The sequence below is a fragment of the Hemitrygon akajei genome, chromosome 23 (assembly GCF_048418815.1).
Source record: "Hemitrygon akajei chromosome 23, sHemAka1.3, whole genome shotgun sequence".
In the NCBI taxonomy this organism is placed as follows: Eukaryota; Metazoa; Chordata; class Chondrichthyes; order Myliobatiformes; family Dasyatidae; genus Hemitrygon; species Hemitrygon akajei.
In genome coordinates this window covers 39,656,862-39,672,547 of record NC_133146.1, presented here as the reverse complement: position 1 = coordinate 39,672,547, position 15,686 = coordinate 39,656,862, and the positions used below count along the sequence as shown (strand labels likewise).

General features: G+C 34.8%; 1 protein-coding gene across 4 annotated transcripts in view; it reads left to right on the top strand.

Annotated features, from left to right (window-relative positions):
- Nucleotides 1-15,686, top strand: part of LOC140715379 (exocyst complex component 6-like) — a 169,959-nt gene that overhangs the window by 59,181 nt on the left and 95,092 nt on the right. For all 4 annotated transcript variants that reach the window (XM_073027471.1, XM_073027473.1, XM_073027472.1 and 1 more), the window contains exons 7-12: nucleotides 129-284; nucleotides 8,184-8,252; nucleotides 9,105-9,188; nucleotides 9,287-9,333; nucleotides 9,800-9,920; nucleotides 12,593-12,664. In XM_073027471.1, the coding sequence (XP_072883572.1) occupies nucleotides 129-284; nucleotides 8,184-8,252; nucleotides 9,105-9,188; nucleotides 9,287-9,333; nucleotides 9,800-9,920; nucleotides 12,593-12,664 (549 nt within the window). The remainder of the gene's footprint in view (nucleotides 1-128; nucleotides 285-8,183; nucleotides 8,253-9,104; nucleotides 9,189-9,286; nucleotides 9,334-9,799; nucleotides 9,921-12,592; nucleotides 12,665-15,686) is intronic.

Genomic DNA, 15,686 nt, shown 5'->3' with positions numbered 1-15,686 from the left:
GAGAAATGTCGGATAAGTATTTTAAAATGTACAGAAAAGGATTTAAAATATTGATGCTGAAGAATTTAGTTTTCTGAAGCAGTTGTGTTTGGAATATTCACAGTTGTCTTTTTGTTGATGATCCACAGTCACAGCAACAGAGAACCTTCAATAGTGTTGTAAAGAAGCAAACCCATATTGGTAATGAAAGAAAGCTGTATACTACCAGTGTTGCAGTTTTAGGACACATGGATGAAGCAACATCAGAGCAATTACAGGATGAGGAAGAAGAATATGAAGAAGAGGTATTTAAATTGTATATAAACATGAAACCAATTAATTACGCTGCATGGTCTAATTATAAGAATGGACATTTTCCTAATTGTCTCGTATTTAGAAATGCGTGAAGGATCTTGCAAAGCATAGAAAATTCAGAGGCTCAATGAGATAGATTGTAACGCGCCCCCCCCCCCCCCCCTGTGCCCTGGTTCTCTTTAGAGCAGCTACCTTAAATTAAGAGGTAAGCCACTTGGAAGAGAGATGAGAAATTTCTTCACTTTGGGGTGCCTTGACTTTGGACTTATTTATCCCAACCCTGACCTTGGGTACTGCTTGTGTGGAGTTTGACCACATGAGTTTCCTCCCACATTCCAAAGACAATCGGATTCTTTGGTTAATTGGCTGCTTCTAAGTTGTCTCTAATGAGTAGGTGAGGACTAGAATGTGTGGTGGTACATTCAGGGAAGAATAAGAAACTAGATTAACAGGATTATTGTAGGTGTGTGTGGTAATCGGTGTGCACATTGTGGGCCAAAGATACTGTTTCCATGTGGTACAATTCCATGACAGGCTGCTGTAGACACTCGGTTATTTTCTGCGTTTGGAGCACAGAGGGGTAGATTTCTGGAACTAAAAACTGTTTTGAGGTGCAAGATCAGGCACTATCTTGATTACTAGTGGAACAAGCTCAGAGACTAAAGTGACCTACTCTTGTTTCTTCCATTTCATTCAGATCCATTGCACATATATAAAGTAGGTAGTTTATTGGAAAGCGTTGGACACAGGTTGATGTAAATGCTTTAATCTATGCTGTAACAGCAGAGTATAGAGCTACAATGGATTCCGGTTAATAGGGCTATTGGATAATTGGAGCTGTTGCTTGTTTGGGACAACTCTTAAAGAATGAAAACAAGTAAGAAAAGTGCCAGGATTCCCTCCTTTTATTTGGGACAATATGCCACTTAATTGGGACAGGAGACTGTTGAACAGTTTCTAACTAGTTTCAATTGCACTTGTGTACCCGTTAAACACTGCATCGTATTTAGAGTGAACGGTTTTTAAATTGTATCTGTTGCTTGTGTTTGTCTTCAAAAAACAGAGTTTTGTCACTGATAGTTGACGAGAAATGAGCTGTAAGACAATCTGGAATTGTTTTGCTCACCGTGGTTTCAAGCATTCAGTTTTGGAGATGCTAGAAACGGCTGGGAGTGAAAATGAAACCATTTCACTACTTCAAATTGGGAACTATGATGAATTTGAAGTTAACAATAATCTTCTTGAATGATACAATGAAAATGAAGATTTGAAGCATGCAATTGTCAAAAGCATTGTATGAAGGCATCCATTATCTGCACTAGGTGGCTGCACTGATTTTGTTAATTTACAGTCAAAAGAACACGGCAGCATACACTGGATATAATTCTGTCAGTAACTAATACAAAACTTTATAGTACTGTAGAGGTATTGGTGGTGTTTTACTTTGTTTTGTATTTCATTTAAATATATAAATTATTACTCAGTTAAACAGTTTTATACCGTTTTAACTATTTCTATGAAACTTCAGCTAATTGGGGCAGCCACTTAATTGGGCCAAAATGTACTGGTTCTGATGTGTTCCAATTAACCAGAATTTAAATTTGTCATAGTTGGCTTCATTCATAATGCTGTAATCTTTTTCAATCTTTTTATTATTGTTATTAATATCAACAAAATAAAATTGATACATAGATAATGGGATTACAAACATACACATTTCAACTGAACATGAAAGAATACGTAAGCAATGATTACAGTATAAATGAGTATTCCCAAATCATGGACGATACAATATACAAATAAACAAGGCAAACCTAGGTATATCATAATATATATTTAAAAAAACAGAAAAAAGAAAAAGAAAAAAAATTATGCAAAAAAAAACTAATCTAATAACTAATAAGGAAAAAAAAAGAAAAGAGAAAAAGAAAAAATGGAAAAAAAGGGCTGTTTATAATATCTCACAAAAATACAAAATCATCAGTTTCGTTAACTCCGATCCTCTCAACATATATAAAATTGAAACTGGAAAAACAAATAGGCTTGGAACAGGGTCATATTACATCATAAGAAAATATTGAATAAATGGTCTCCATATCTTTTCAAATTTAATAGAAGTATCAAATACAACACTTCTAATTTTTTCTAAATTTAGACATAACATAGTTTGAGAAAACCAATGAAATATGGTAGGAGGATTAATTTCTTTCCAATTCAACAAAATAGATCTTCTAGCCATTAATGTAAGAAATGCAATCATCCAACAAGCAGAAGAGGATAAATGAAGTGAGTCCATCATTGGTAAACCAAAAATTGCAGTAATAGGATGAGGTTGTAAATCAGTGTTCAATACCGCAGAAATAATATCAAAAATATCTTTCCAATATTTTTTCAAAAGCGGACACGGCCAGAACATATGAGTTAAAGACGCTATCTCAGAATGACATCTGTCACAAATAGGATTTATATAGGAATAAAAACGAGCCAATTTATCCTTGGACATACGAGCCCTGTGCACAACTTTAAACTGTATTGATGAATGTTTAGCACATATAGATGACGTATTAACTAATTGAAGAATTTTATCCCAATTCTCAATAGGGATAGTAAGGTTAAGTTCTCTTTCCCAATCATTTTTAGTCTTATAAAAGGGCTCTGAACGTATCTTCATTATTATATTGTAAAGTTTTGATATTAGCCCTTTCTGAAAAGGATTTAGTTCAAACAAATTCTCCAAAATACCTGAAAACACAAAATTTGGAAAAGTAGCAAGTACAGTATTTAAGAAATTCCTAATTTGTAAATATCTAAAAAAATGAAATCTAGGCAAATTATATTTATTAGATAATTGCTCAAAAGACATAAAACAATTATCCAAAAATAAATCGGAAAATCGTAGTAATCCTTTAGTCTTCCAAGCTGAATAAGCTTGGTCTATAATAGAAGGATAAAAAAAGCAATTGGATACAATAGGAATATTTAAAACAAACTGAGTCAACCCAAAAAATTTCCGAAATTGAAACCATATACGTAAAGTATGTTTAACTATCGGGTTGTCAATTCGTTTCGGCAATTTAGAAAGAGCAAAGGGAAGAGAAGTCCCTAAAATAGAACCCAATGCAAATCCTTGTACAGATTTAATTTCCAGGTTCACCCAATGAGGGCTAAAAGATATATCCCAATCCTTTAACCAACATATCAAATATCAGATATTAACTGCCCAATAATAAAATCTAAAATTAGGCAATGCCAATCCACCTTCCTTCCTTGCCTTCTGTAAATATATTTTACCTAACCTAGGATTTTTATTCTGCCATATATATGAGGAAATTTTTGAATCAACATTAGCAAAAAAAAGATTTCGGAATAAAAATTGGTACCGCTTGAAATATATATAAAAACTTGGGTAAAATAACCATCTTAATAGCATTAATCCGACCTATCAGAGATAAAGATAGTGGTGACCACTTAGTAAACAAACATTTAATCTGATCGATTAAGGGTAAAAAATTAACCTTAAATAAGTCTTTATAGTTTTTTTTGTGATTTTAATCCCTAAGTAAATAAAAGAGTCATTAACTAATTTAAAAGGTAAATTTCCATAAATTGGAACCTGTCTATTTAAAGGAAACAATTCACTCTTATTAAGATTAAATTTATACCCGGAAAAATCACTAAATTGAGCCAACAATGATAAAACTGCAGGAATGGATTTCTCAGGATCAGAAATAAATAATAATAAATCATCTGCATATAATGATAACTTATGTATATCTGTCCCACGATTAATGCCAAAAATGTTCTGTGATTCTCTGATAGCAATTGCCAATGGTTCTAAAGCAATATCAAATAATAATGGACTAAGAGGACAGCCTTGTCTAGTACCCCGAAATAAACGAAAAAAGGGAGATCTTTGATTGTTAGTAAGCACCGAGGCTACTGGAGTATGATATATCAGTTTAATCCAGGAAATGAATGTCGGACTAAAATTAAACTTCTCAAGCTCATTAAATAAGTATGGCCATTCAACTCTATCAAATGCTTTCTCCGCATCTAATGAAATAACACATTCTGAAGTGCTATGTGAAGGAGTATAAACAATATTCAATAATCTCCTAACATTGAAAAAAGAATAGCGATTTTTAATAAAACCGGTTTGATCTTCCGAAATAATTTGGGGTAATACCTTCTCCAGCCTGGATGCCAGTAACTTGGAAAAGATCTTGGAATCTACATTCAATAAAGATATTGGTCTATAGGATGCACAGTCAGTAGGGTCTTTATCTTTCTTCAATATTAAAGAAATGGAAGCTCTATAAAAAGATTGCAGCAGATTGCCCAATCTAATTGCTTCTTCAAAAACCCTGCATAACCAAGGAGAAAGAGTAGCGGAAAAACATTTTTAAAAATTCTACCGTATACCCATCTGGACCTGGTGCTTTCCCAGAATTCATAGAGGAAATAACCCCTTTAATTTCTGCATCTGTAATAGGAGTTTCTAATATTGAAAGATCATCTGATGATAATTTTGGAAAATTCAATTTCCCAAGAAAATCACACATGGTATTACGATCATGAGGGAATTCGGAATGATACAGGAAGGTATAAAAATCTTGAAATGATTTATTTATCTCATCATGGTTAACTGTCAGATCCCCATTCTGCTGACGGATCTTAGTAATTTGACGTTTAACCAAAGCATTCTTCAATTGACTAGCTAACAGTTTACCCGATTTATCACTATATATATAAAAATCAGATCTGGTTTTCATTAATTGATTTTCAATCGAAGATGTAAGTAATAAACTATGTTCCGTTTGAAGTTCAACACATTGTTTATAAAGCTCCTTACTAGGAGTAATCGAATATTTCTTGTCAATCTCTTTAATTTTATCAACCAATAAAAGAGTTTCCTTCTTAATGCGTTTTCTCAGACCAACAGAGTAGGAGATAATCTGTCCACGTATATATGTTTTAAAAGTGTCCCAAAGTGTTCTGCAAGAAATATCATCCGTGGAATTAGTTGAAAAGAAGAAATCGATCTGTTCCTTCATAAATTTAATAAAATCCGGATCTTGCAGTAAGGTAGAATCAAATCGCCATTGTCTAGCACTAGAAGCTGTATCCGTAAATTTAATAGAAAGTTTTAATGGAGCATGGTCAGAGATGGCTATAATATCATAATTACAACCAATTACCAATGGAATAAAACAAGAGTCAATAAAAAAATAATCAATTCTCGAGTAGGAATGATAAACATGTGAGAAAAATGAAAACTCTTAGTCCTTAGAATGCCGAAATCTCCAAATATTAAAAACTCCATTATCAGTCAAAAAAGAGTTAATGCAAGTGGCCGACTTATTAGGTAAAGTCTGAGTAGATATAGATTTGTCCATCAAAGGATTTAAACAACAATTAAAGTCACCACCCATTATTAACATATTCATTTAGATTAGGTAGAGAAGTAAATAAGGACTTAAAAAAATCGGGACAATCCACATTTGGAGCATAAACATTAACCATAGCAACCTTTTTGTTAAAAAGTAAGCCAGTAATTAACAAAAATCTACCATACGGATCCGAAAAGATATCATGTTGGACAAATGCAATAGAGGAGTCAATAAAAATTGAAACTCCCTTTACTTTGGCATTCGAATTCGAATGTTACTGTTGACCCCTCCAAAACCTAAAAAAGCGATAATTGTCCTCTTTCCTCACATGAGTTTCTTGTACAAAAATAATATGAGCATTAAGTCTTTGGAATACTTTGAAAATCTTTTTCCGTTTAATCGGATGGTTTAAGCCATTAGTATTCCAAGAGACAAAATTAATGGTCTGAGCCATATTTCTGAAATCAACCCTTTGGTATATAAAGGGTTAACCAAATTATGAACTCATGCACCTGGAAGAGGAACAAAAATAAGGGGCGGACCCAGAAGTGACGACATCGTGGACATTTTTGTAGTTTAAAATCAGCCCAAATGAAAAAACTAAAAAAAAAACTGATGTAAGAAACATAAGATTTAGAAAAAGACCTCCCACCCCCCACCCAAGAGGGGAAAAAAAGACCACCCCAGCCAGGGATAGGCTGGGAAAAAGGAAAGATGAAACTAAATCTACCCCCATATCAGCAGAAGACAACTCCATATATAAAGGATTTAAAAAAAGATCCACCCAAACTCTAAAGAAATAATAATCACTATACTAAAACCAAACTTCTTAATATAATTGGTAGTAAAAAAAACAAAAAGAATATAATCACTAGTAACTTATAAATCAGGTTAAAACCCAAACAAACCACAAAAAAAAATTTAAACTGTGTTAAGAGATGCATTATAGGAAGAAGACGAGAGAAAAAAAAATGGCGAAATAAAAAAAAGCCAAAAATATTTTAGAGAAGAAACCGCCATCTTAGTAAAAAAAAATTCACCTTTGAAGGATTAATAATAATGACCAAAGATAAAGTACAGTGGTTGAAGTAAGTAAAATAAAAAGATTAGTATGTCGAAAAAAAACTTTAACTAGAGTATAAAATATAGAGTAAACCTACACCAATAGCCAGAAATAAAAACTGGTTTTGGAAATAAAAACCATCTTGCACGATCAAAATCACTCGTTTATTAGAAATGAGTGTCCATAGCAGTAGGGAAGTTCTCCTTCAGAAAGCTTCTTGCTTCAGATGTAGAAAGAAAAACACACCGTGGTGCATTCGGAGGCGATATTCTGAGCTTCGCAGGGTATAAGAGCGCAGGTTTTAGATTTTTCTCATAACATTCAGACATCAGAGGTTTAAAAAGAAGCCTTGCCTTCATTACTTCTGGACTAAAATCTTCTACTAATCGAAAATTGTGATTTTGAAATTTGACCATCCCTACCCGCCGAGCCACACGAATAAGTTGCTCTTTAACATGCACATAGTGAAATCGGACAATTACAACCGGTGGTTTAGCTGAAGCACTTGGTGATCGACGCATAATTCTGTGAGCGCGATCGAGTAACGGAGGACTGTCTGGGAATACAGAAGGGAACGCATCCTTTAAAAGTTGAGCAAAGTACTTTGAGGGGTCCCCTTGTTCAATACCTTCCGGGAGACCAAGTATGCGTAGGTTCTGTCTTCTGGACCGATTCTCAAAGTCGACATTCTTGGCTTTAAGTGTTTCCACCTGTTTAATCGTCGAAAGTAAGTTCTGCTCCAGTTTTTCAATTATCAAGTCTCGCTTCCGAGCATCCTCTTGCAGAGTTGTGATTAGAACTTGCTGCTGGTTAACTACTGAATCCGTCTTATCCATATAATCTTGAAAAGCCTTTATATCTTGTTTAAAAATTTGTCGTTGTTCTTCAAATTTTTGATTTAATACCTCCAATAACATTTCATAAGTCAATGCAGTGCGCTTAGGATCAGTCTTCTTCTTCTTCCCGTTCCCGTTAGGATCCTTCCCAGGTTCTTGCCCTTTATAGATCTAAGAGCCATTTCTGTATTCATTTCTTCAAAAATTCACAATAAACTCTTAAAGATAAGTCCAAAAAAGTAGCAAGAATCTTTTGGTGTAGGTAAAAATAAGTTAAATAAGGGTGATCATAGGTTAAAAAAAGTAAAGGTTATGGAGTGAATCTGAAACAGTGCTCACTCCATGAGCGTCTCCTGCTGACCTGATAATGCTGTAATCTGAGTACTACTTTGTTACCAGAAATGTGTGATTATTTGAAATGTAATTTTTGTAATTTAGAGAGCCTTTTTGATTTGTGCTGATCTTCCTGAATGTATAATTATAAAAGATTCTGAAAATGGGTTCTGACAATTTTAACCATTGAAAATGAAAGCATGGCTTGTTATTTTAGCCTATTTAAATGCTTGATTATAAATACTTCAGAATGCACGTTCTTTGCAGGTTCTCACTGCCCAAGATCTAGTAGATTTCTCTCCTGTTTACCGATGTCTGCATATATACACCATTTTGGTAAGTTCTTGGCATTTTCTGTTTAATGTTGATTGGACACGTACATTGTAGTTGATTAAAGTGATGAGATAATTGAAAACTGTAGAGATACTTGCTTGTGAAATAGTGGTAAGTATTCTCTCCAGCTAGAGTTCAAACAACAAAATTTGAAAATTGATGTACCACAGTCCTTATTAAAAGGAACGCGTACAAACAAGCTGGATGAACTCAGCAGGTCGGGCAGCATCCGTTGAAATGAGCGGTCAACGTTTCGGGCCGAGACCCTTCGTCAGGGTTGACTACTTGTTTCAACAGATGCTGCCCGACCTGCTGAGTTCATCCAGCTTGTTTGTACGTGTTGATTTGACCACAGCATCTCCAGTGTACTTTGTGTCCTTATTAAAAGGAGTGCTTTAAAATTGTCTTAGTGTCCACAACAAAGATCTGATGAGATCTAATCTGGTTTGTAATGTATTAGTTTTGCCTTTGCTTAGAGTTCAATAATTTTAAGTAGGTGCTGTTGAACAACTCATGGGGGCGGGAATTGCAGCTTTAGAATACCAGGATTTTGGATTTCTTAATAAAGGTGCTAATACTTCTCATGAGGCAAAGACCCTTCATTGGGGCTGGAAAGGAAGGGGGAAGAATTCAGAATAAAAAGGATTGGGATAATGGGAGGAAGAAGTACAAGGAGGCAGCAGATAGGTGAAACTGGGAGAAGGGGAGTGGGTGAAACTTTTTGTGCTTTTAATGAATGTTAAAAACAGATTTGAGTAAATTAAAGACATTTTAATAATGAAAATAAGATTGCAGTAAAAGAAAGTAATGGCAATTTGCTTTGAATTTTTGTTATTCTATTTCTTTTTATCGTAGGGTGATCGTGAAACCTTTGAAAACTACTATAGAAGACAGCGAAGGAAGCAAGCAGGACTGGTATTACAGCCACAGTCAAATTTGGTAATGTTTGGAATGATAGCTAATAGTTGTGTGTTTTATGTGTTTAATATACATATAACCATTTACTAAATGTGTTTGTTTTCTTTGTTTCACAATAGCATGAAACTGTTGAAGGCTACAGAAAGTATTTTAACCAGATTGTTGGGTAAGATCTTCTCTGTTCCGGGCATGTTAGTATCTTAAAGTGATATTTTGCAGTTTTAAAACAGTAGTAGCTTGTGTGTGCAGCTTTTCAAAGAAGATGATGATGCTGTAATAAACATCTCAAAATAGGGCAGGTCATTCTCATAAATGAGAGGTAGCACGATACTGTAGTAGTTAGTGCAATGTTTTACAACGCCAGTGATCATTGTTCAATTCCTGCCACTGCCTGTAAGGAATTTGTATGTTCTTCCTGTGATTTACCAGTGATTCCAGTGATTTATGGGTTAGGGTTATTAAGTTGTGAGCATGCTATGTTGGCACAAGAAGTGTGGTGACATTTGTGGGTTGCCCTAGTGCATCCTCGAGGATTTGGATAAAAGGTACAAAATATTTTGTTTCTGTCTAATGTTAAATTTTTCATCTGTAATGAGATTTTTAATACTCTTATTTTTTGGTCTTTTTTTTAGATTTTTCGTGGTGGAAGATCATATATTACATGCAACACAGGGGTTGGTGACCAGAGCATTTACTGATGAGCTGTGGAACATGGCACTTTCAAAAATAATTGCTGTTTTAAGAACCCATTCAGTAAGTTATCAGATTGCAAGTTTTAAGCAATTAAAGTATACTTAACAGAAGGGTCTTGGGAGAGCAACATGCAAATTCAGACACTTAGCACCTCTTTCAACTTGTTTGTGGTGCTGCTGCAAATTTAAATCCTAATTGGTTTGCAATTGGTCAGCATTTTGCATCAGTACGAGTGTCAAAGTTTCTACAAACATAATTGAGATCTTAAATCTTTTTCTATAAATCGTGAAATGTTCAAGGTAAAAGTTGGTTATACAACTTTTTTTAAAAACAGTTTAATTCAACAGTACTTGTGAATTAAGTAGAGGTGTTCTCTGGTATCTCTCTAAATGTTTTTCCCAAATTGGCAATGTTCACCTTGTGCAGTTGTGCATTTGAAGAACTTCTAATGCAGCAGGGCTGTCATATGACCCATAAAGTGAGTAAAGTATATGCCAAAGTATCTATTGAAGTCAAAATGAAGTCTCTACTAACTTTGTAAATAAACTGGGTTATTTTAATTAACGTGTCAATAGTGATGGAATATTAAATAGAATCAGGTCATTCAGCTCCCTTGATATCTGTAACACACGCAAAATGCTAGAGGAACTGAGCAATTCAGGCAACATCTCTGGAAAAGAGTAAAGTCTCATTTAGTTTTGATGAAGGGTCTCTGCCCAAAACATCAACTCTTTACCTTTTTTCCCCATGGATGCTGACTTTGTGTGTTGCTTGGATTTCCAGCATCTGCGGATTTACTCGTGTTTGTATCACCTGGTTTATGCCACGTTTCCATTTTATTTAACCCCAAGCTGTGCTATTAATTCTAGGATGAAAATTAATTTAAAGTGATTTGTACTTGTGCCATGATAATGAATATCGGCCATGAGGAATAGTGAGAAGACTTAGTAGTGTATTCAGTGGCTGGAATGATAGGCGCAAATCTAATATATGAAATCTTCAGAAACCTGGTGGAAGTCCAGAGTGGGCCTCTTTTGATATTTGTAATTGACTTCATCCGTGGGAGGGCAATGTATCTACTGTTGGTAACACTCCAAATTCCCATGTTCATTGACAAGTATGTGTCAAAGAAATGAATGATTACACCTCTGACTTTTTTTTGTAAATTAAAAGGTACTTGGATTTGGGAGAGGGCCTGCCAAGCTTTTGTTTATCTCAGCAGAATTGGGATTTAAATCACAGCTGGGGGCTATTTGCATAATCTTCTAGTGAATTACAATTGACTGAGCCTTCCAAACATGCTTTTAGTTCGGGAGTTTAGAATATGCAGAGTTAATCTGCTGTTATTGTTACAATCTGTCCTCATTAGTCGTAACTGACTTCTTCATTAGATCAGATTGAATAGTTTAGTAATCAAAGCACCACCAAGAAACAGTTCCTAATTATCATTCTAAATGCTCTGTTTCCAAAATACACCCCACCAGTAAAACTAGCAGCAAACTCACCTAATGCAGCAAATTTGGATATTTGCATTAGGGATATTATGTAGTCTATAAAATGAACAAAGAACATGCCAAAGTATCTTTGAAAGTCAAAATGAAGTCTCTGACAGCTTAAACATTTTAAATTAGCTGGATTTTTCTTTCTATTTAACACGATAAATACAGTGAAATATTACGAACCTGATAAAATCTGCCGATGCTAGAAATCCAAAGCAACGCACACAAAATGCCGGTGGAACTTTGCCTAAAATTTGACCATTTATTCTTTTTCACAGATGCTGCCTGGCCTGTTGAGTTCCTCCAACTTTTTGTGAAAATTACATGGAATTCAGCACTCAGTTAATCTGGTTTATGTTGTTTCAGTTCTTGGATTCATGCCAACTTGATAACTCCAAACTAAGCTATTAATTCTAGAACCCCAAAAAAGTATAGCAGATGCAGGAAATCTTGAAATTAAAACTGAAAATGCTGTAAAAACTCAAGTTGGGTCACAGCTGTTATGAGACAAAATACTTATTGGAGCTTTTGTACATAGAGACTGTAGGAGGAGTGGTTCAGGTGAATGTAGAATGTTGAAGAAATTATGAAAGGTCATTGACCTAAAGCACTAACTCTTTCCCTCACAGATGGGTGTCTGACTTGCTGGGTATTGCTACCATTTTCAATAAAAACGAAGAGTGTTGTATACATGGAGGCCAGTAATGTTAATGGAAAAAGGAAATGTGTAGTTGCTGCCTGACCACCTAATTTTCCTCTAGCAGTTTTTGTTGGTCCATTCCAGTAGCTCCAGTCTTTCTGTATTTTCCATATTTTGCAGGTGGTAATTTTTAATTGTTGAAACTGGAAATCAGTGAGGGTGATATTTATTCCAAGGTCTTAATAATTTCACTTTGTAAACTGTCATATTATTCCTTGTAGTTTGAAAATCATTTAACTCTTGAAATAAATTTGCATCCTGGGATAATGCCCAACTGTTCATTTTCCATTGAACAAGTACCATGCCTCCTGACTTACTGTCTGGAACTTTTGGGATGATTAATAGAGATATTACTACAGAGTTATTCACTGTTTAAAATGGTAGCCTGGCATACATGAGTAAAAATATTCCATTAAATACATGATGAAAAAGCCACTGTACTTGAAAATGAATAATTTTCATTTTTTTCTTTGGATGAAACTTATGACTTTGCGCTTTTCTAAGTAGTAACATCTTTAATATTGTTCTCCTAGTCCTATTGCACTGATCCTGACCTTGTTTTGGAGTTGAAAAACCTAATTGTCGTTTACGCTGACACTTTGCAAGTAGGTATTAACTCATTAAGATTTTTCTCTTTTGTCCTAAATTGATTTGAAATCAAAATTTTGAAAAGGGTAGAAAAAGAGAATATATTAATGGTATCCTGAGAAATAAATCTGTAAATTCCAGAAGAATGAAAGTAAAGCAAATGAGTTTTTCCCCTTGTAGTATGTTCTATTAGTGTTGTAGTATTTGGGGATTGCAAGAAATACAGTCGGCCCTCCTTATCCGCGGGGGATTAGTTCCGGGACCCCCCACGGATACCAAAATTCACAGATGCTCAAGTCCCTTATTTAACATGTATCAGTGTGTTGGTCTTTAGGACCCAGCGGAACCCCAGACTTTATTTAACATGCTCGGTGTGGTGGACATTAGGACCTGGCGCAGCTCTGAATCCGCAGTGCTTCTGTTCACGAAAATAATCACGATCGCGATTGGAAAATAAGGTGTAAGTAATAAAGTGATCGGAAAGAGGTGAAATGCATCGGTCATTGGAAAAGCATTAGGCTACAGTCAGTCAATGATCAGAACAATTTTAATGGAGAATGTGAAAGGCCCTGCCCCGATGAAAGCTACAATTATTACTAAGCAACATAGTGGTTTAATTATTGAAATACGTATGTTTCTTAAGTGTTTTATATGCATAGAAAGGTAAAATATGTACTCTATACTAAGAAAAACGTTTAACTAACTGACGCTAAATAATACCGGATGTACCTGTTCCGACTTCAAATCCGACTTAAAGATGGACTCAGGAATGGAACTCATTCATAACCCGGGGACTGCCTGTACTTTTAAGTTATTTCTAGATTACTTATAATACTTAATACAATGTAAATGCTATGTAAATAGTTGTTATACTGTATTGTTTAGGGAATAATGACAAGAAAAAAATAGTCTGTATATGCTCAAGCAATGAGTGCTGGAGAGAGAACTTCCGGGTTTTCCTGATCCGCGGTTGGTTGAATCCACGCATACGGAATCTGCGGATAAGGAGGGCCGTCTGTAATCAGAAGAGAATATTACCAAGAGTCATGTGAAAAGATTTAACCAGTTATGTATATTCACTTGCTGGGACAAGGAACACAAAATCTAATCACATCATGAAATCTTCACAAACCACATGGAACACAAAAAGTTGCCTCTTGTTAGAACATTGGCAAGAAAAGTAGTGAATAAGAGACAAGGTGGTGGTTTTTATATTGTCCTGGAACAGGGCAGAAAGCTCGAAAGCATTTAAAATATGAAATAATACTCACATCTTGCAAATCACACAAAATGTATCGAAGGAGCTGCTGGCGAGTTTTTAGATGGCATATTAGTTTTCATAGCTCTTTATGCTTCCACATGTTTAATTGAGCTAAAATCTCTGTTAAAATACAGACTTTTGCTGCTTGATAGTAAATGTGTTAAATTAAACTGATCAAACCAGGAATGCAAATGTAACTGGAATATGTGAGAGAAAAGTATTCATTCTGGAAGAATTGAAAATAAAACATAGACACAATTTCCCATATGTGAAAGTGTGAATGAGCTACAAAATATGTTGCTGTTTCATATGTGTCTATGTGCATATATGTATGCACACCTTGTCTCTTATTCACTACATTTCTTGCCGATGCTCGTAACAAGAGGCAACGTTTTGTGTTCCATGTGGTTTGTGAAGATTTCATGATGCGATTAGATTTCACGGACTAGAAGGGCCGAGATGGCCTGTTTCCGTGCTGTAATTATTATATGGTATGTGTATATAATATATACGCTCGATCAATCATTCTGAGGGAAGAATGCACTAGGAACTGTTGTAAGTTTCCAAAGACCAGGGTTTAGATTAATTGGCCACTTCCATACCTATAAGTATCTGATGAAAGTAATCTGAAACTTATTAGCTACCTTTCTGTAGTGAGGAACGTAATTTGATAATTTGGTCAAATTGGCATGTTTTTGGCCCCTAGATATTATATCCTTCCCTGAATTTGCAATGTAATAAATCTTTCCTGAACTCTCAAAGCTATCTACATTTATGAAGTGGGTGGAATCAGTTTTTAAGAATCATAACACTTTTGTTTTGGATTCTGGCTTTTTTGTAAATGATGATCCCATATTCCTTCTCAATCCAACTTGCTGAAAAAATTGTTTCTATTTTAATTGCTGCTGCTTTCTAGCAAAATGTATCACTGCGTTTTTAAGAAAGCTGTCTTAAAGTTGTCTTCTATGTGACAACAGATTCAGCAACATTTATTCTCTTGAAGTATATCATTGTCCTCTAGGACTGGCTGTAGGTTTGTGTTGTCCTGAAAATGTTCTTGTACATTCAAATTCAAGTCATCAATTTGTATCTGGAAAAGAAGTGGTGTCATCTTTGATGCTTTGGAAACACTATTGTTATCTTTCTCTAGTAAGATAACATTCAATATGACTTTATCACCAATCGATCTCTTATCACTGCTGCTACTTTCCTTTTAGTTCCATTGGCTTTGTGCTTTCTAATTAATTTATCATATTGCACACAAACACCTTTTCTGGAAAGTTACATATGTTATAATTAATGACATCCATAACTGAACCAAAGCTTACTACTAGGTCTCTTTTAATTTATTTGCAATGAGTTTCTTTTTTGGTTGTATACTCAATCACCTTAGTTAAAATAAACCTTTCTTTTTACATAAGTTCCAGCTGCCAGAATGTGTGCTCAGATCTTTTGTATGTTTCCAAATTTTAATTTTTGTAAGTTCAACAGGAAGATTTCTACTCTGGAGAACTGAAGACAAACTTTCCCAACATTTCCATAATTTACTGGGAACATTTATCTTGGGGTGCATTTGCTTAATATTTAAGCATTTCAGCTGAGCAAATGTTTGAGTTTTGTTGAGCCATTGTTACATGGACTATCCACAGAGTTTGTTCCCAGGATTGTTAATGGGCTCTCTTTAGTTATGTTACCCACCGTATTGGGGAGTAGAGTGAAAAGCTATCAACCTTGCTTCTCTTCAGAGAGCAACAGCTGCAATCCAGCTGCAAGAAAAA